Source organism: Pseudopodoces humilis, chromosome 26 (assembly GCF_049639895.1).
Source record: "Pseudopodoces humilis isolate 2021_Gansu_Grassland_sample_001 chromosome 26, ASM4963989v1, whole genome shotgun sequence".
NCBI classification, from domain to species: domain Eukaryota; kingdom Metazoa; phylum Chordata; class Aves; order Passeriformes; family Paridae; genus Pseudopodoces; species Pseudopodoces humilis.
In genome coordinates, this window is record NC_142225.1 from 1,065,424 (window position 1) to 1,085,106 (window position 19,683).

Consider the following 19,683-nt stretch of genomic DNA (forward strand, 5'->3'; position numbering starts at 1 on the left):
AGTTTAAGAAGTTCTGTGTTAAGTGTCTTCCAATAGCCATGCTAAGCATTAAGATTTTTACACAGAAAGCAAGAAATCATCAATTTCCTTAAAAGATCAGGAGTTCTTAATCCACCAGGACTCTTCATCTGAAATGCCTCTATTGTGTTCTTTTATCCATCCCTGACTTATAAGCCTGCAAGAGACAAACAAAATCTTGTGCCCACCTTAGCCTGCAATTGTTATAAACCTCTCATCAAATCCAGGCAAAAATGAGACTGCCTTCAAAATTCCAAACTCTTCTATGAACTTGAGGGACAAATCCAGCCATGCAGAAGGCACACTCTAAGGATCACATTAATATTTCAAGCAGTAATGCAAACTACAAATGGTCAGCAGAATTATTTCTGTGATTTCCATATTCCAGCTCCCAACTGAGCTGTTCCAGGGATGACAGGCTTCAGAGCACTGCATTTCAGCTGTCAGACCTGCACCTCACCCAAACTCACTAATTAAAATTTAACCACCCCCATCCCTATGAATTCAAGTGAACCAGAAATTACCACTGTCCCTGGTAAGCTGTTCTGCAAGTTAGTTGGCTTCAGTTTTTCTTCCTCCTTTATCCTCATGTCCTTTATAACCAAATCCCTTGTCTGCTGGCTGCCAAAGCAGCTATTCCTGAATCCTTCCCGGAAGAAATGTTCCAAGACATTTTTCAATAAACAAATACCTTTTTCCTTCTCTTTATGGAACCAGTTTTCCAGTCCTGTAAATAAAAGGGTTTTTTCCTTGGGCTTTTTTCTGAAGTCTCTTACATTTTTTCACCATCTTTTGAAAACTGCAAGTAGCATTTTACTTGCAGTCTCTCCCGTGTCAGACACAAAAAAAAAAAGACAGCCCTTTCATTATATTGCTAGACAGAAGTTCATAGTAAGATCCAAAGGAATATCTTAGCAATTCTTGCCAGAGAAACACATTCATTCAGCAAACTGCAGCAATTCCCCCCTTCCTGAGATGCCCACCCTGTGAGCCTGACCTACATTCTTTGTTCCCACATCTATGATCTTGCCTTGGCAAAGGTGTTCCATGATTGCTGCTTCTGAGAGGAAGGGAGCACACTCGGTGACTCAGGAGGTCCCTTTCAGTCTCCTGGTTTTATGACTACATTAAAAACACACTTGGAGCTCAGATGGCAGAACCCACACAAACCCATTATCACCCGGCAGTGGGTCAGCCACAAAGCTCCTGTCTAACGGGAACTAATCCCTCTGTGACCCTGTTAAAGGCTAACATTAGTTGGGAACTCCAATCATCAGCTAACCCAGTTTGTGATCAACAGTCCTTCCTTGGTCATTTGGAAAGGAGGAGATTTTTCCATCAAACCCCCTGAATTTCTCCTTGCCATAAGGGACTGTATTTCTTATTTGAGACAAAACTGGACTCTGTTATTATGTATTGCAGGCTAGCAAGGGAGAACAGGCACAACCACAGATCTTTCCCATCTGAGAACCACAGCCAAGGATGAGTGTACAGTGGGAATCACCTCTCTAGATCCCAGTGTTTCCATGTCAGCTCCACACCCAGAGAGAAATAAAGGCTCAGGTAAGCTGGAGATGATTCTCAAGCAGGGCCAGCTTCTCCTTGGGATCCAAAGGCAGAGAGCACAGAAACTACACACAGGGTTTGAACCTGTAAACACAACAGGCAGCTGGGCTCATGCACAGAAGATGCCAGGCTCCTCTCCACGGAGGCACCTGCATGCAAGGAACAGATACAGCACCACTGCACTGCAGGTACAGCTGGGGGTGGATGGGCTGTTGGGATCAGCAAATCCCAGATCCCCGATTCACTTCAGAGCACTGACCAAGACCCTGAAACAGAGCATCCATCAGGGCTGGGGCCAGACCCAGCTGTTGGTGTCTGAGGGCACCAGACCCCAAGAGCTGTTGCCACCTCCCCTCAAGGCACAGGGCTACCCTACTTTGCTCTAATGCCCAGTACACTCCCAGAGTGTGTGCAACCAGCACAGACAGCAGACTGTTCCTCAGGCTGTCCCATCACAGCCCTTGGAGTGAATCCATACCCTCTTCAGAGCTGTAGCTGGCAGCTTTCAAACCTCAATTTCACTCCAAGTGTAATTCAGATTAGACCTGAATTTCACAGCCATCTGGAACACTTACGGACAACTCCACCAGCCTCACCCATGAGCAGCTGCAGAGCCTCGGCTGCCCAGGGATTCCCTGTGGCTTCCACCATCCACTGCCTGGCTCTCCACAACATTCTCCCTTTCCAGTTGCTCAGATTCACCATCCCAGGTAAAGCACCTGTTCCCAAGGAAGACCTTCCACTCAGACACTCCTAAGGGCAGCAGGCTGGAAGTTCCCACAAGTTCTTCCTGACTTCTAAAATCACCCAACCTGGTCTCCTGGACATTGACACAGCATTCCACCCCAGCACACCCCAGATATAACCCAGTTATCTGGGATTGAGAGGAAGCATGTCCTAATGGATACGTGGCATGGTTTGCTTCCATCCACTGGCAGATTTGGTTTCAATACTGGGCAACGGAGCCATGTTTAGTTTTAAACTCCATTTCCAGCTATAAGCTAACTGACTAAAGTCTTAAGCTGAACAAAAAACTACAGACATTCTTTATTATTCTTACCCCATATGGAAAGTTCTGAACTAAATTGTTTCATCTTAAATCTTCAATGAGCTGAAGAGTGTGTGTTGAAAATCCCCCACGGAAAGAAACTGAGGCAACGAGAGGAAACTCGCATTGTCTTTTAAGCCCACCCCAATTTTTCAGTGATTCTGAAGAGCAGAAACCACCAATGTTGACCATAGCAACCCTGTGCATGGCCACTGCCATAGTAAAATAAATAATAAACTAAAAATAATTACTCTTTTGCATATTTTCTTCCTAATTAGAGGTCTGTAAATAACCTACTCTGAATTTACCTAATTACACAACATGACCCCTGTGATGATTATGACAAGTTCTTCATTTAAAGCCAACATTTCCTAATGATCTTTAGTAGCTGATCTATTTTTCTTCATATGAATTGACAGCAGGGCAACAGGAACTTCAGCACAAAAATATCTCTTCCCCTCCTAAAACTTCATTCATTCTTGATCCAAAAATTCCCGAAAAGTGGCAGATTCACCACTTCCATCCTTCACTTTCCCCTTCCAGCTGATCCTATCTCAGTCAGAAATGCTGTGTTTCCTGACTCACCCAAGCCTGGCCCCTGCTCAGCAGGACCAGTGGCTCAAGCTAGGCTCGCCAGGATTGACAGACACGGCAGCACCTCTGGTTTCTCCCACTGAAGCTCACTTACGTGTTGTAATTGAGTTATCTCTGTGTTTTCTTTTTGATAAAATCAACTGACTGAGCCTATGTGTATTATCAAATCCAAAGGATCATCACCATCAGCTTCCTGTTTCAGACAAAGTATTGCAATTCTCTGCATTAATTCCTGTTTTAGTGGTGGTTTGCTTTACGGCTTCAGGAGCAGATTGCCAGAACCCTCAGTCAAGCAGCTCCAGAACGGGATTTTTTTGTTTGTTTGTTTTCTGTTTTCTTTTTCTGCATAAAAATTAAAATAAATCAAGCAACTAGCTGAACGAGAAGCCTAAACAGACCTTAAGAGGTTTAAACAACATTTAAATCAATGTTGCTCCTCAAAATATGCCCCTGGAGGAGTAGGTCCAGTTCTCCCAAGCCCTGAGCCTTTAGGTTTCACCACTCAGGCTCCACTAAGGTTAAATATTTCAAAATTCATTTTTTCACATGCCAAACTTTTCTGATGCTTCTCTGTGCCCTCTCCAGTTGTCAAACCTTTTTAAAATCCTCCAACGAGTGCAGGATCCTGAATGCAGAATTTTCTACTCTCGTGCTGCCACAGAGGTAAAATCCCCCCATTTATCACCGAGAAACCCCAGAGCTCCCATTCCACCATCACACTGCTTTCCACAGGGATCCACAGTTATTTTTCTACACTCCTTCCTCCTCTAAGATGTTCTATGCTCCTTTGTTCCAAAGGTAGACCTTGAGTCCTACTTAAGTGATTACTGTTTCATAATATCCATTGTTTATTGGGCAACTGGGATCCCTCTAAAGCAATGAGCCACCACCATAACTCCATTCAGAATCACAGCTTTTGCTCTTCTAGACTTGTAATGAAAATTACACACCCTTGGCTTGAAGGTTGTGAGACACCATTAGAAAGGGATCCTTCATTACAAACACTCATTAGTAGTTGAAATAATTTGTGATCTGGTGTATTAATTTTGCACAATAGTAATTTCCATAATTAGAATACTGAATGTAATTAATTTCTAGATCTCAGACAATGACAACACAACTGACTTAACCAAATACATGGTCTCATGGAAAAAAAATAAAACTAATTTGACCACAGCAGTGTTCATACAACTGTATTCTATACTATCACCACCCAAGTTCCTATCTGGGACTATTCCAGACATTCTTCCACTCTGGAGCTAGAGGGGCACCCTTGCACCCAAAAAGAACTTAAACCATTAAGGAAATTGATTCTTCCTGTTCTCAAGTTCACCAGTATTCCAGGATTTACTGAAAACTGACAATAATTTTGGTAACTCCAGTGTCAATTCCTTCAAAATTCCAGCTCTGCTAATACAGACTTTCTAGTCATTAAGTGCTTGGTTTAACTTATTTGAAAGGCTTAACAGCACTTCTCCATATTCATGTTATTTAGAGCAATGAAATTTAGTCTGGATGTTCTCAATTTTAATGCTTGGCCTTGGAAAAGTTATGATGTTTCTAGTACATTGTAGAATACTGTGTATTTTGAAATGCATCTATATGGTAAGTAAGGCTTAAGTAATCATTATTTATTATCTCTTCACATCAGCAAAGCAACGATGCAATGAAGTGAAGGAAGAGTCCATCTTCAAGAAAGGCTTGGAGCATTTGATACCACTCCTGCTCTCCATGTTACTGTTAACTCTTCAAGCTAAGCTTCATATTTGTTAGACTATTTGCTTCCATTAATTACTACGATTCCATGAATTAACTACCTACTTTGAAGAGCAACTCCATTCTCAAGCAATTCCTCATTTGACCCTCTAAATGCATCCTTGATTTGCAGAGCTATTACAAGCTTCTAGAATACAAGGCCGCCACTTGACATGCCAAGTTTTGGAGTAAACTTAGCTTATTCCAAACTACCAGATACTGTTTAAATGAAGAAATCCTAATAAAAGGTGCTTTTGGTTCATAGAAGAAAATTCTAACTACAAAATGGCACCTGATGGACTGCAAACAAGTTGTACCCCACCCACTTTCCTGTATCCAGCTCCCCTTCCCCCAGAGATCCGCAACAGACTCAAATTTAAATCTCTGCTTTATGCAGATCATTAACTACCACGAACAACCACCATCTGAGCATTTTGCTGCCAATGGGACTCTCTACTCATGCTCCACACTGCTGACAAAAGGCCACAGAGAACACAGTGCCAGTGAGCTGGTTATTGCTGCACCTCCCACCAGTCACTGCAGCATCTCAGAATCCCCAAACAAGAGCAAAACTCAGTCATTGGTGATGGCTAGAACTGGAATGAAGGGGAAGAAAACTCTTTTTGAGTGCTCAACTGGAAACTGCCACGCAGAAATTGGACCTCCTGTTATATTCCTGGACGTTCTTTCATCTTGTGAACATGCAGTGATCAACCAGAATCCTCTGTCTTCCACCCAGATGTCTTCTGCACATCAGTTACCTCAATATCCCCTCACTAAACAGGTCACTGTCCTCCAAAGTTGCCACACAAGAAGCCACTGCAGGCGTAGTTTTCTCTGGGCCCACCTGGTTCCCAGCTAATGGCAGCAGAAAGGGACCAGACAAAGCCCTGCTGCTGGTCCTTCAGAGCCCAGGGAGCTCTCCTGTGTGTGCTCCAGTGCTGGAGCATCAAAACCAGCTCTGGAGCAAGGACTTGTTCACGAGCAAATGGGAAAGCTACAGCTGGGCACCACCAGTCTCACACAACATTATTCCATGCTGCTGCTCATATAGAGAAACACAAGCAAGGTTTAAGCTAAAATTATGCCAGCCCAACTATCATATTTTCAATTCCTCTCTCGGCACAGATCCTGACAGCTCATGGTGCTGCCTACCTGCTCCCCAGCACGTAACCAGACTGCGCACGCCGGCAAGAGATTCCCTCAGATGCAGGAAGATTCCAAACCTCAGCCATCACCAAACAAGGCATCCATATGGAACACACACACTGCTGTGCAAAGGCTAGTACAGTCATTAGCTCACAGTATTACAGACCCCTCGATTACACCAAAAAAGAACAATAACTGAATATTCACTGCGGCCCTGATCGCAGGGGGAAGGCCAGGAACTACGTCAACTTAAAGGCTTTTCTGGTTGCTTTGGAAGAGCTCCCTCTATGCTCCAGGCCGCTCAACCAACCACGCACTTCACAAGCCATCCCAGGCATTATCCAGGGCAGATAAAGCCATGGCAGCTCAGCCCTCCCAAAGCCAGGCTCCACAGAACTACCCGTGCTCAGCCCTCAGCAGCTCCAACTATTTTCATCCTGCTTCTAAATACGCTCAAAGAGCTGATCACACGGCCAGGCAGGCACAACACCTGGGGTAATATCTGGTACAATACCTGCCCCTTCAGGAAGAGGAGATGAGAACGGCTGAAAATACAGTTGCAATAAGTAATTCAGTCCTTTGGAGGGCTGTTGATTTATTATCTCCAACAGATAACATCCTACAAGCAGCTTTCTGATAAGGTTTTGGCTTTTTACACAAGCAGCCAAGAAAGAAGGGAATTTTTTTCGATGAGATGTTTCTAAAACAAAAAAGACACACCCCTCAAAAACAAAAACACCCAAACAAACAACTCCCCCTGCCCCAAGAAACCTGACCAAAAAGAAAAACCAGTTCTGTTCACAGTTGCTGAAACACTGCTGGCAGCTTAAAATCCTAAAATGTCTACTAAAAAAATACTACAGAACTTCAATGGTGACTCTGTAACAAAAAACATTTAGCCCCTTAACTCTGAGCATCTGGCTGCCCTGCATGAAAAGAAGCCCTGGCACATTCTACCAGGGCACAAATTCAAGAGCGGTCTTCACACAGCAACCGGAGATTCTTCCTCCACAGAGATGAAACACCTTCCTTCCTCTCAAGCAAGACTCACATAATTCACTCTGCTACAAACATTTCTGCCACCTCAGACACTAACTCAGCAAGTTACTACTATTTTAATTCAGATGGAAAAGGATGGACACAACAGGAGTCCCAGCAACAACCAAAATACAAAAGTGAGAAGTGTGTGTTTCTGAACGTTACTTCTTTGAAGTCAAAGTCTCACTCGCAAAACTTCAGTCCACAGAACTGTTCTGTCAGCTCTCCCCTTGCTGAGGGAGATGCAAGCTCAGAGCCTGTTTAACATTCTAGTTGTCGCCGTCATGTTAACTGCCTTACCCGGCTGCACCACTCCAAGACTCGCACCACGCTCCACTTAGGGGAAGAGCAATTCACTCAAAATAAAGATGATTTACATATTGTTTAATTAGATTTTTACTTTGAAAATGCCCTCTCCTCACCAATGGGGGTGTTCATACCTTTTAAACAAACTAAGGTTTCTGACTATACAAAACTATGGTTCCAAGATCGTCACAGCATTTTTTAGTGAATTGAGTCGACCAACAAGGGGAAATCAGAATTCATACCCTAATTTTGAGCTTACTACACTATCGGTCGAGATGATGATGATGAAGATGAAGGCTTACTACTTCTTCCCACTGTGGATTGCATTCTAAAATGGTGGCCATGTCTGTGTAGGCTTCAGCTCGCAGAGCCACCAGCCAAACTCACGGCTGCGGAGTTTTGTCTTGTCCAACTTGAGAAACAGTTCTCTGTGCTAAAAGTGCGCCGAGGCAGGGGAGGCCGCGGCTGGGCCGGGGGCGGCGGGGAGCGGGTCCCTCCGGCCCCACATCGCCACAATGCCAACATGGAGGGCAACACCCCGGCACCTCCTCCGGGGCTCGGCGGGGCCGCTCCGGGCGCGAGGCCCCGGCCGACCCCAGGAGCCGGGGGGAGGCCGGGCCCGGCCGGGGCAGCTGCCCCCCCCGCCCCCGCTCCCTCCACGGCCGCTCCGGCGACTCCCCCACCGGGAGCTCCGACACTTGGGAGCCACTTCACGGAGGGAGCGGTCGGTCCCTTCTGTCCCCTCAGCCCCGGCCCGGTGAAACTTCCAAGGGGCGGCGGGGCGACCCCGCCTGCCTGGGGTCACCTGCTCGGCCGCGGGCCGGGGGGGACCGGGCCGGGCCCCACACAAAGGCCGCTCCCGGCGGCGCCATGCGGGCACTCACCGGCGGCGGCCGCACCTTGCAGATGCCGGTCTGCTCGGCGATGGGCCGGATCTTGTGGATGAAGGCGAAGGGGTCGGCGAACTCCTCCCAGCTGGGCTCGAAGACGGGGCACTCGGGCGGGGGCAGGAACTCGGCCATGGCCCGGCCGGGGCGGCCGCTCCGCTCCGCGCTCCGTACAATCTCCGGAGCCGCCGCGCTCCGTGCGCGTCCGCGGGGGGGCCGGGGCTGGGAAAAGAGTCCGCCCGGCCCGGGCAGGGGAGGGGGCGCGGCTGCCCCGCCCCGCCCGCGCCTTTGTGCGGGGGCGCCGGGGCCGGACCGGGGAGGGCCCGTTGGGGGCGGGGGGAAGAGGCAGCGGCGGCCCCCCTGGAGCGCGGCCTGGCCCGCGCGGCGCCGATTCGACACCCGCTACCGGGGGCCCGGCGGAGAGCGAGGCCCCGAGAGCGTCGCTCACCACGGCCGCTGGGAGTCCCTCCCGGTGCCCCCCGCCCCGCCGGGCCGCAGCTCCGCGTCCCCCGCTCGCACCGCCTTTGTGCGGGGCCCCTCGGCCCGGGCGCGCTGCGGCCGCTCCCCCCAGCACCGCTGGTTCGGGGAGGCCCCGGGCCGCGCTCGCGCCCCCCGGGCCGGCCCGTCCCGCCCCCCCGCGCGGGGCCGCCGGCGCTGTGTTTACATGCGCGGAGGGATCCGCACAGCTGACAGCGGCCCACGGCCGGCGCCTCTTTTTTTAAAGAGCCTCTTCGCGCGCCTCCATTGGCTGCGCGCACCCGCGTCACGCGCGGGGCGGGGCCGTCCGCCTCCGCGCGGCCGCATTGTCTGCCCCGGCCGCGGAGCCCCCGCGGCCCCGGCCCGGCCCCTTTGTTCGGGGGGGAGCCGGCCCATTGTCCTGCCCCGCCGGCCCCGGGCAGCGCGGGGGTAAGGAGCGTTCCTGTTGCCGAGGGAGCGCGGCGAGGTGTCCCCCCCCACGCCCCGGCGGTTACCGGAGCTCCCCCCGCCGGGGGTCCCACACTGGGCGGTCCCGGCCTCAGGAGCGGGGCTGGGGGGCGGTGCCGGGCGGGGGAGGGGCGGCCCCGCCGCAGCAGGCGCCGCACGTAGCGCACGTGCGCGGGGGGGCGGCCCCGCTCCCGCCCCCGGACCGGCCCCCAGCCCCGGCACCGCCCCCGGGCCCCAGGGACCCCGGCAGGTACCGCGGCAGGGACCCCGGCAGGGACCCCCACACCGCCGGAGCCGCGGCTTCCGCGGCCCCTGGAGGAACAAAGTCACCCTCGGTACTTCAAGTCACCGGTCCAGAGCAGAGCCAACCCGGGTGCTGTCACGTTCGACAATGAAACAAACAATTGCAACTTTTGAGACGTGCACACACACCCTGAGCAGTAATTTTTTGTAAAACTTCACTTACAGGCTTGAAATTTCCACTGTTAGCTGCCGTGGCTAGAGAAGTAACACCGAGTTCTAGAGCTGGGATTCAGGCACCGAGGCACTCAGTTTACCGTACTGCACAGCAGGAACGCTCATGGAATCAGCTCCATGTCACACAGCTGCTCCCACCGCAGAGGAACACCTTCCCCAGGAGATGGGTGAGGAGGAAACTGTCGGGTGTCCACACTGCTGCTCAGGATTACAGTGAATCAAAAATTTGTACAAAGCGCTCAGGGCCAGTTTAGGACACACCGAATTCTTTTCCTTACTTAAAATGGAGGAAAAAAAGAAAGTGGACACAGCTTTTGTAAAGCATTTGTGCAGGCAGTGTCAAAGGGAGAGATCCTCTGTTCTGAGCTTGTCCTTGCTGGAGCCTGCCCCTGGGGGGATGCAGAGGAGCAGGACCCACATGCCAGGGGCTGCCAGGGTGTGGGTCTGACAGTCCCACCCTTGCAGGGACAGGGTGGGCCCAGACTCACACTAATGCAGCTGCAGGGGATCAGGCAGGCTCAGCTTCTGGGAGACCCAGAGGGTCCTCAGCCAGCAGGAGCATCTCCAATTTCCAGGAGGCTGCCCTTTCCTTTCCTTTGACCTGCATCTGGTAGAAGTCACTGTTCTCCTTTCCTTGTACAAAAGCAAGATCAGGTTTAGACAGAGAGCTTCAACCACTGATGTAAACTGCACCGTACCCATTTATACTTCCATTTACACCTAGAGACCCTACAGTACAAGTCACCAAGTATCACCATCTGGGGAGAAAATTAAGCTGGTTGATCACCTTCCAACAGCTGGTCTGCAGCACATCCCAAACTTGAGGGGCTCTGACAGGGAGAACACTACCTTTGAAACTTTGGATCTGAGTGTCCCTGGGGGGCAGAAATGTTTGAACAACAGTAAGTTATGGCATTCCACAAATAAATCCATTTCTGCAATGATTCCCTGAGGACTCCTTTCATCAGAGCTGAAGGACCACATTCAGCAGGACTGTTTCTGCTACTTCTGTCACATCTAAAGGCCTCCCATGGGGCTGTGATGAAAAAACAGTCAGACATAGGTGTTTTACTTAGGTAGTTCTGATGGAGAAGAAAAAGCACTTGCTACAAAGATCTGAAGATGAGCAGAGCAGGGAGATCAAGGGATGACCCAGGGATAAAAAACAGGTGCCTTGAAGGGAGGGCAAAGTGGCTCGGGGGTGGATAAGATGGAGATTTAAGGTAAGCAGGAAGCCCTGGAGGGTCTGTGTATCCAAACAGGCATCTTACTTGTCTTTCCTGCTAACCTTGCTACTGCTAACAAAAACACTTCATCACCACAAATGTATACTTTTGCACATTACCTTCTCTGTATCTTCCCTCTGCTGTGACATCTGCAGTGTTTGCTCTGTTCAGGGGATTAGTGTGGCACAGCACTATCTGGCTTAGAAACCCAATTCCCCAAGTATTAGAGGCACAAGCTGCAGGAAGGAAAGCTGATTTCCCTCGGCTGGAATGAGAGTGCAGATATTACTTCTTCATGGTTCAGTTGACTGCCATTAATTAACACCTTTCATTAGATGGGCTTTTTCCAAGCCTGTTCCATTTGTGCCCTGTGAGCAGATTTCCCCCGTTTGCTGCAGCTCAGTGTTAACCCAGGAGTAGCTGCAGGGCTGGCAGGGACCAAGCAGGGAGAGAAATAAGAGAAATAAGGGAGCAGGACTCCAACATGTAGTGCAAAGGCCATCCAAAGGGGCTGGCCCAAGGTGAGGAGTGCCAAGGCTTCCAATTGAAGCCAAGCATTCTTCACCACATCAGGGCTTTATTCTTGGCAACTCCTTCATCCTCACCCAGCTGTGAGCTCCAAACAGAGTATCTGTCCAGAACCATCCACATCCCAGTGTCCCTTTACACACTGCTGCAGTACAGCTCTCCTCACACACCATTTTACTGCAGGAGTCCCATCACCCTGGAGGAATATTTAGCAAGTTTTTTGTGTTTTCTTGGATGGACACCATACCGTGACCTTTCCTACTAGCGCAAACCTCTCATTTGTTCTCCTGTCTGGAGCACCTCGTTCACACAGCCTATATTGACTTGTTTGCATTTATGTATCTGACTCAGACACTGCAAGGAAGATCACAGAATCCCAGACTGGTTTGGATTGGGAGGGACTTCAAAGCTTATCTTGTTCCACACTATGCCATGGGCAGGACACCTTCCACTATTCTCAGGTTGCTCCAAGCCCTGTCCAACCTCACCTTGGACACTTCCAGGGATAGGGCAGCCACAGCTGCTCTGGGCAACCTGTGCCAGGGCCTCACCACCCCCATAGGGAGGAATTCCTTCCCAATACTCCATCTAACCCTGCCCTCTGGCAGCGTGAAGCCATTCCCTTTTAAATAGTCTCTCTTCATCTTTCCTGTAGGCTCCCTTCAGGTACTGCAAGGCTACAATTAGGTCACCCCAAAGCTTCTCTTCCCCATACTGAACAATCCAAATTTTCTCAGCCTTTCCTCACAGCAGAGTGCTCCATCCCTCTGATCAGCTTCATGGCCTCCCCTGGACTCACTCCAGCAGCATCACATCCTTCCTGTGCTGGGGACCCTAGAGCTAGATGCAACTCTGTAGTTAGTATCTCATGAGAGCAGAGTAAGGAGCAGGTTAATCTTTCCCCCTTCTGTATACCTGCCCTTGCCATTCTAGACCAGCTCTCCTCTTCAGACAAAAGCTGGCTACCAGTTCCTTGTTCCAACACCTTCCATCCCAGTCTGGGCCTGTTTGGTTTAATTGTGTGTCACAGCAAGAGCACTGCTCTAGCACCCACCAAGTGCTAGTACCATTGGCCTAGCACAACAGGAACACTGAGAAGATCAGCTTTAGGAAGTACCATACCCTGGACTTCTGAGCAGACAGCAGATATCTGCTCTTGGGACACTGCAAAAGCTAAGCAAACATCTCCCAGAGGCTCTGCAATGAGCAATACTCAGGGAAATATAACATTCCACAAGCTCCACTCCAAAATAACCCAGAACCGAGCTGGAGGAGATCCTGCCCAGGAGGTGCACTACCATGTCCAGGGACCATCAGCACCCCACAGGGACTGGAAATTCCACTGAAGCCAAAACCCTCATTTCATCAGCACAGTCTGGCCTAATTAGAGCTCTACATGTCTAAAGGAGCACAGGGCAGGGAGAGATGTGCTGAGCTTCTCTGCTCTTTAAGAAAATAGGTTCCTGGGAACAAACAGATTTAATAAGCAGAATCTCTGACAGATCAAACCAAACCAGTTTTCCTGGGCAAACCAACAGCCTGTACAAACCTGCAACATAGTCCAAGTGTCATCATCAAGGCTAGAAAAGATGTGTACATTTTCCAGCTGCTCCCAGAGATAGTGATGCACATCAGTCCTTGAGAAACAGAGCTATTAGTGACAAGGCACTGTGATCTTAGGATCCTGGTTAAAATTATGGAGTATTCTGAATACACTGGGCTCTGGACATTAACAGCATAGCTCCCAGCTCAGACACTGTACTGGATCTTGCTCTCATGACAGGCCAGACTGCCTGTGTCACACTGTGCCCTGAGTGAAGCTCAACAGCAGCACTTAGATAGGGAATTGCCAGCAACTTTTGCTACAACAGAACCATTTGTTTTAATCTAGAGATGCCCTGGTATGTCTCTGCCTTTCCTCCAGAAGCTGCCCCTCCATACCCCTGTCCCTCTCTGTGATCTCTTCTGCACTCCAGGGGAGCCAAAGAGCCCCAGCAGCTCCTAACTCCTCAGGCTGGAGATGTCAGTACAGGAAACCCTGCTGAGGGGCCTGCAGAGGGGGCAGGCAGGAAACCTGAGCCTCAGCTGTGGTCTGAAACCAAGTGGCCAAAGACAGAAGTCCTCCAGCTGCACACAGGTCCAGTAGGGACTGTCAACAGCCAGGTAAGAACAGCTGGTGAGCATGTGGAGCCAATATGGAAGCTCCCCTGCAGTTGTGCAACTTCCTTCAGCACTACTTTTATTAATAAAATTCTGTAAGTCCCTTACCCTATCATTAGCTGCTATTAAAGCTGAGTAAAGCCTTACTCCAAATCCTTGCCCAGACTACGCTAAGAACAAGGATAAGCAAGCCACAGCTGTTGGAAGTGCTGGAAAGGCAGAGCTGAGGTGCAGTTTCACACGCCTCACCTTGCTCCCAGGCAGTTGCTGACTCACACTCAAGAAATTTGGGCTGTACCTTCCTGTGCTTCAGCATGCAAGTGACAGCAGTGTGGGACACAACCTGCTTCCAGGCAGGACATGCAGCAGGTGGGATTCTCATGGTGTGGAGGCTGACATGGGACCTGTCACCAGTGTAGCACTGACAGGCAGTGAGGGTGAGGCTTTGAAGTTCATTATCTTAAGGCAGGTGCCTGAAATAGGTCAGGGTAACCTCACCCAACCCCCCCACCCCACCCCTTGCTGCTCTGCACTGACTGTACAGGGAGCCTGGGGTGACTCGCTCAGCCCCAGGCCTCAAAGCCTGAGAAAGTGAAACCCTGGCAACAACAGAGCAACTTGGGAAACACAATTTTGCCACAATGTATAAAACCACAAAGCCTATCTTTTTTTTTCTGAGAAAAAACACTTACTGAGAATGAAAATGCTGCTTCTCTGCCCCAGCCCCTTGGCTGCAGTGAAACAAGGTACCATCACAACCGCTCCCCCAGGATTTTCTGAACTCAGCTGTGGTTTCTGACAGGACAAGCAGAAGCAGCATGAAGCCCCCCCAACAACTCAACAGACTGTGCCCTGTGCCAGCCCTGCACAGCCCTCTGTCCCTGTGTGCAACTGCACTGTGTGGCTACACCAAATAAACCCCTGCCCCTCCCACCATGCCGTGACACCCCTGGGCCTAGGCAAGGAGAGAAGCTGGTTCTGCAGAAAATGTTTAATTAGCAAATCTTGTTCCTAGTCAGGTTTCCTGCCTCTGCTGCAGCCAAAATCCCCCTCGGTTACCCAGACGTGCTCCAGGACTTGCTTTCAGACACACCAGGGTGACATTACCAAGGCAGTGAGGACACTTCATTAGCTTGGGCAGTGGCACAGGATTCAGGGATCCTTGTACCCAGGTACCTGCACCTGCATTCCAAATGGATTTTACACTCTCAAACTCTCCCACCAATCTACTAGCCAGGTTTCAATCAAAGACATCTAAGCACCTGTGGATTGCTTAAAATACACTAAAAATTTATAGTCCAGGTCTGAACAGACAAGGAGTTGTCTATTAAAACCCAAACTTAAACCTGAGTTTTAAACCGTTTTATTCACTGATAAAGAGCTATGGAAAAACTGCTCCTAAAAGGGATTTAAAGGTGCAGAAATAGCTGCAGATCACTTAAGTACAATGGAGAATGTGCAAGAGCTACATGAATTAAGGCAGAGAAGACATTTCAGTCAATGGTGATGACAAAGGTGACGATGTCAGCAAAGGTGGCAAGAACTCACACGAATCGTACCAAGGCAGACTGATACTGAGCATGGGAGATGGCACACAGCTTAAAAGCAGCTGGGGAGCCAGCAGGCACTTAAAGAGGAAATGGTGGCATTAAACAACCTAAAAATTGAAATCATTTAGGAGCTTTACAGTCAAAAAATCAGGCCTCCAAATGCAGAGTTCTGAGGGAGTTTCACAAAGGAATCTTGGATACTGTCCTCATGCCTGGAACCACACACATCTGAAGAAGATGATGTAAAAAATTCAAAGTCTCCAACAGACATTAGAGCATCTTTTGCAAGGAAGTACAAGATTACCAAGAAAAGCCTTTAGTGACCACAAGTACAACAGTAAGGATTACTCTTGATCTGCCAGCACCTACAATTAGCAAAAAAAAAGGGTGTATCAGCACAGGTGAAGTGCCTGTATGAGTGTTTAATACAGCCAGTCCAAAATAAACACAGTCTAAAGCAGTATGGGGTCAAGCTGCCCCCCTCAATGTCATCAGGCAGATCCAACACATGCAGACACTTACCAGACATTAAGTACTTGCAGGCAGTGACAGTAACGAAGCCAGTGCACATATGTTCTAATAGGCAAAGCTGGAGCCAAAACACTCTGCTAGGATCTGCAACAGCAGTGAACAAGCAAAGAAACAGGCATAGAATTTGAAAACACAGAGATGAAGATAAACACTAAACACAGCAATAAGTAAAACAAGAAACAGGAGTACTCTGCATGGAAATGCCAGTAACTTGCTGGAATGATGAGGGAAGTAAGGGAATAGGAACCCCCATCTCTGGGTGCCATATGTTCACTGCAAGGCATTAACACCAGATTCAAAAGCATTTGTGGACAATGGCAGAAACTGTTCTATAACGTACCGAGACGTGACTGGGACACTTCCATGCATGCATGGGCTCTGCCTTCCACATAAACACACCACAGAAGTTGAGAAGAAAAAAGGCAGAAACCATTCTGTTCCACTCATCAGGGAACAGTGGAGTCTGTGGTTCCACAGCAGGTGTAGCTGAGCCCTGGTACCCCACAGTTCCCTGCTCCAGCACCCAGCTGGTCCTACACTGAGGTCAGTAAGAGCAAAAGAAAACAGCCCTTCTCGCAGGAAGGGATTTGTTTTGGTTTTTTTTCCCCCAATTTAACACAAAGCTCAGTGCCAAGGGCAGTGTAAGAGTGAAAACATGATTGCATGGGTGAGACAACACAGATCGTAATAGCCAGCAGGTAAGATACTATATATATATAAATAAAAGTAACTTAGCATAGGGCATCGCTGTGGCAACTTGTGCAGAATTGTACAGAATCAACTCCAGAACTGCTAGAAGACAGCACCAGGCTCATTGTGGGACATCACAATCTCTTGAGAACACTGCACACCAGCAGCAGCCACCCAAGGCAGGTTCCACAACAGGATTTGGAAATAACTGAAAAGCCACAAAGATCCCCACTCTCAGCAGAGCAAGTGAAGTGCAGCTTTTGCAAGTGGTGGTGAAAACATGAAATACAACTGACAGTTGCAGCCACAGAGCTCTAACAAATGGAAAGGCAACACCAAGATGCTGAAGGTCCTTGCACCCTACTTGAAGAACACTGCTTGGAAGCCCTCCCTAATCTGAAGCTCTGCAACAAGTCCCTCACAGCAGCTGCCTCTGGAACAGGAACTGGAGCACTGACAGCCAGTAACCTCAGGGGTTCTTGTCTTGGAGAAAGGACAGATGAAAAATGCAGGGTAAAAATCACAGAAACACTGAGACTGGAAAAAATTAAGAGTCCAGCTATTCTCTTAGCACTGCCATGTTTATCACTAAACCACGTCCCCAGGTGCCAAATCCACAATTTTTTTTAACATTTTCAGGAATGGTGACACCACCACTGCCCTGGGCAGCCTGTGCCAGTGCTTGACCACCCTTTTGGGAAGGCATTTTCCCTAATATTTAATCTAAATCTCCTCAGTACAACTCGAGGTGATTTCCTCTTGTCCTGTGCCTTGAGAGCAGAGCCTGACCCCACCTTGGCTGTCCCCTCTTGTCAGGGACTTGTGCAGAGCCAGAAGGTCCCCCCTGAGGCTCCTTTTCTCCAGGCTGAGCCCCCCCCAGCTCCCTCAGCTGTTTCCGAGCCAAGTCTCATTAAGTTTGAGCCATTTTAGACAGAAGAATTTGTCCCAATTTAAGTCTTCTGAAGTCAAACGCAACTTCTGGACTTTACAGCAACTGGCACTTAGAATTAAGTCAGTTTTCTACCTTCAGAATGGACAGAAAAAGCCCACTTCTGCCCTTTACCTTCTTTCTCCTGATCCCCTTGATATTGCAAAAGGATCCCAGCACACCTAGCTCAGGCTACAGGTAAAAACAGAAGCAGTGCTTGGAAAAGTCAATCTCACCCAGCAAACAAAAGGCCCAGATTGGGAGAGTCACAGACTGCCCAAGTACCTCTGTCCCTGACCTGGTGGATGCAGTGTCCCACTAGGAGAGCTGACTGGTGTGTAAGAGCAGAGACAGAGCCCAGCAATAGCATCTCACCATTTCAATCCAAAACTATTTAGCGATAAAAGAACTGCAGCTTAGGAGGAAGCCCCAAACAGGCCCTCAGCACAGCAGAGGCAGTTCAACATCACCCATCACCTCCTGAGGGGAGCAGAGCTGAAGGGATGTTGTTTGGGGCAGCTTTTCTGGAGACCTGATTGGACCCACATGGACACAAGCCTCAAAGTCATCTGGAACATTTTTATCCACTTCTCTCTTAACATCTGATCTCCAGACCCAATCTTATAAAGTGAATTTCCATATTCCTGCCTGTGATCAGGACTTGCTTCCCACTTTTTGAAACTCGCAAAGAAAGGTTTAAACCCTTGTTCCTCCCTCAGCTTTTCAGCTGACATATTGAAATCACAACCGCACAATATTGAGCCAAAATTCAGAGAGCACTCACACACTTACTCGTGTCACACAGAAGTCTGGAACAGCCCTTAAATGCAAGATGAGCACATCCAGTGGGCTGCAATGCTTAATTTTAAAGGGACTCAGATCCATCTCCCTTTTTTTCTCCTAAAGAGTAATTCACTTAAGACTTCCCAAGTCTCTCTGAATTTCTAATTAACTGTTCAGCATTAAAAAAAAGTAATTCCTAAATGTTTCTGGATCTTCAAACATAGTATTTACAGCTATTGTTTTCTAGCAAACATTTGAAAACAAGAATTTAACTTTCTGTGCCCAAGTACTCCAAGCTCCTGACAGACCAGGGAAAACAAAATAATGCTGCAGAAAAAGTGGGAAGCCTGGTCCTGAAAGATGACTGGAAGGTTGAGAACACAGGGTAGTATCTTAGATCTTAAGGACATCTTTAAACAACTCAAAATGTTTTAAATCACATGAAGGATGCAAAGGAGAGTCTGCAGAAAGCCAAGGAACAGGGACATGGCAGCAGAAAGATGGAGACCAGATTTAATTGACTCAATTCACTGAAAAGCTCCAGATAGCACCACTCCTCATGTGACTCTTGCTGTTTTTTTTTATTTAGTATCCTGGTACTCTCAGCATCTTGTCAGCCAACACCTACAAAACCTTCAGTGCAATGTAATTTTTCCCACTTCATCATGCTCCCATTCCTCCCCCCATGAACAGCCAGTTGAGACTCCACATCTTTAATCTACTTGCCTGACTTTCAGGACAAAGCTGTAGATCAAAGTCTCTGCACAGCCTGGAAGTTACACCGTTAGTCCTCCTTCAAGTTCAAACCCAGATAGAGCAAAGGGATTAATTGTTACCACCTCCCCAACACACAGAGAAACCCCTACAAACCTTCCAGGGAGTCCTGCAAAATGATGGAAAATTGTTCTTCAGCTCTTTACCGCTGAATTCTCTTATAAGCTCAGTCTTTGTTTTTGGAGTTCAAAGGAAAATGCTTTTTTGTTTGAAGTAGTTCTTTACAAATGTGACAAAACAGGCAAGATCAAGAGTCCCCTAATTCAGTATCTTTTTCCTGACAGAAGACTCTGTGTTTTCCCAGCCATAGCAGCTCACAGCTCTTGTCCAGGATACAGACGGCATCTCCACATTTAGTACTAGGCTCATTTTTCTTCCTAAACTTTTAAGAGTTATAAAAGAAATGTGACTTCAAAGGTACTACTGTGAGGGTGGGGAGGCCCTGGCAAAGGCTGCTCCATCCCTGAAATGTTCAAGGCCAGGTTGGATGGGGCTTGGAGCAGCCTGGGATAGTGAAAGGTGTCCCTGCCCATGGCAGAGTGTGGAACAAGATGAGCTTTAAGGTCTTTTCCAACTCAAACCATTCTGTGACTGACAAAAACCTGCAAAATAATTGGAATCTGCAGTTGCTACAAAACTTCAGTAAGGCCAGTGAAAAACCCAGCCCACCCCACTGAAATAGCTCTGCACTATAAATAGTGACCACTGCAGCTTTGTTTCTGTGCAGTATCTCCTACACACAGGAAACCAT

General features: G+C 48.6%; 1 protein-coding gene and 1 long non-coding RNA gene across 2 annotated transcripts in view; one reads left to right on the forward strand and one right to left on the reverse strand.

The window, feature by feature from the left end:
* The window catches only part of KDM5B (lysine demethylase 5B), a 55,201-nt gene extending 46,621 nt beyond the window's left edge, over positions 1-8,580 (reverse strand). The window contains exon 1 of the mRNA XM_005530185.3: positions 8,359-8,580. Within this exon, the coding sequence (XP_005530242.2) occupies positions 8,359-8,496 (138 nt within the window). The 5' untranslated portion in view covers positions 8,497-8,580. The remainder of the gene's footprint in view (positions 1-8,358) is intronic.
* A 608-nt stretch (positions 8,581-9,188) lies between these two features.
* Positions 9,189-10,618, forward strand: LOC148182548 (uncharacterized). Its single transcript, XR_015774535.1, has 3 exons — positions 9,189-9,267; positions 9,754-9,929; positions 10,487-10,618. It is a non-coding gene; the product is annotated as an uncharacterized LOC148182548 (long non-coding RNA).
* Positions 10,619-19,683: the final 9,065 nt, after the last annotated feature.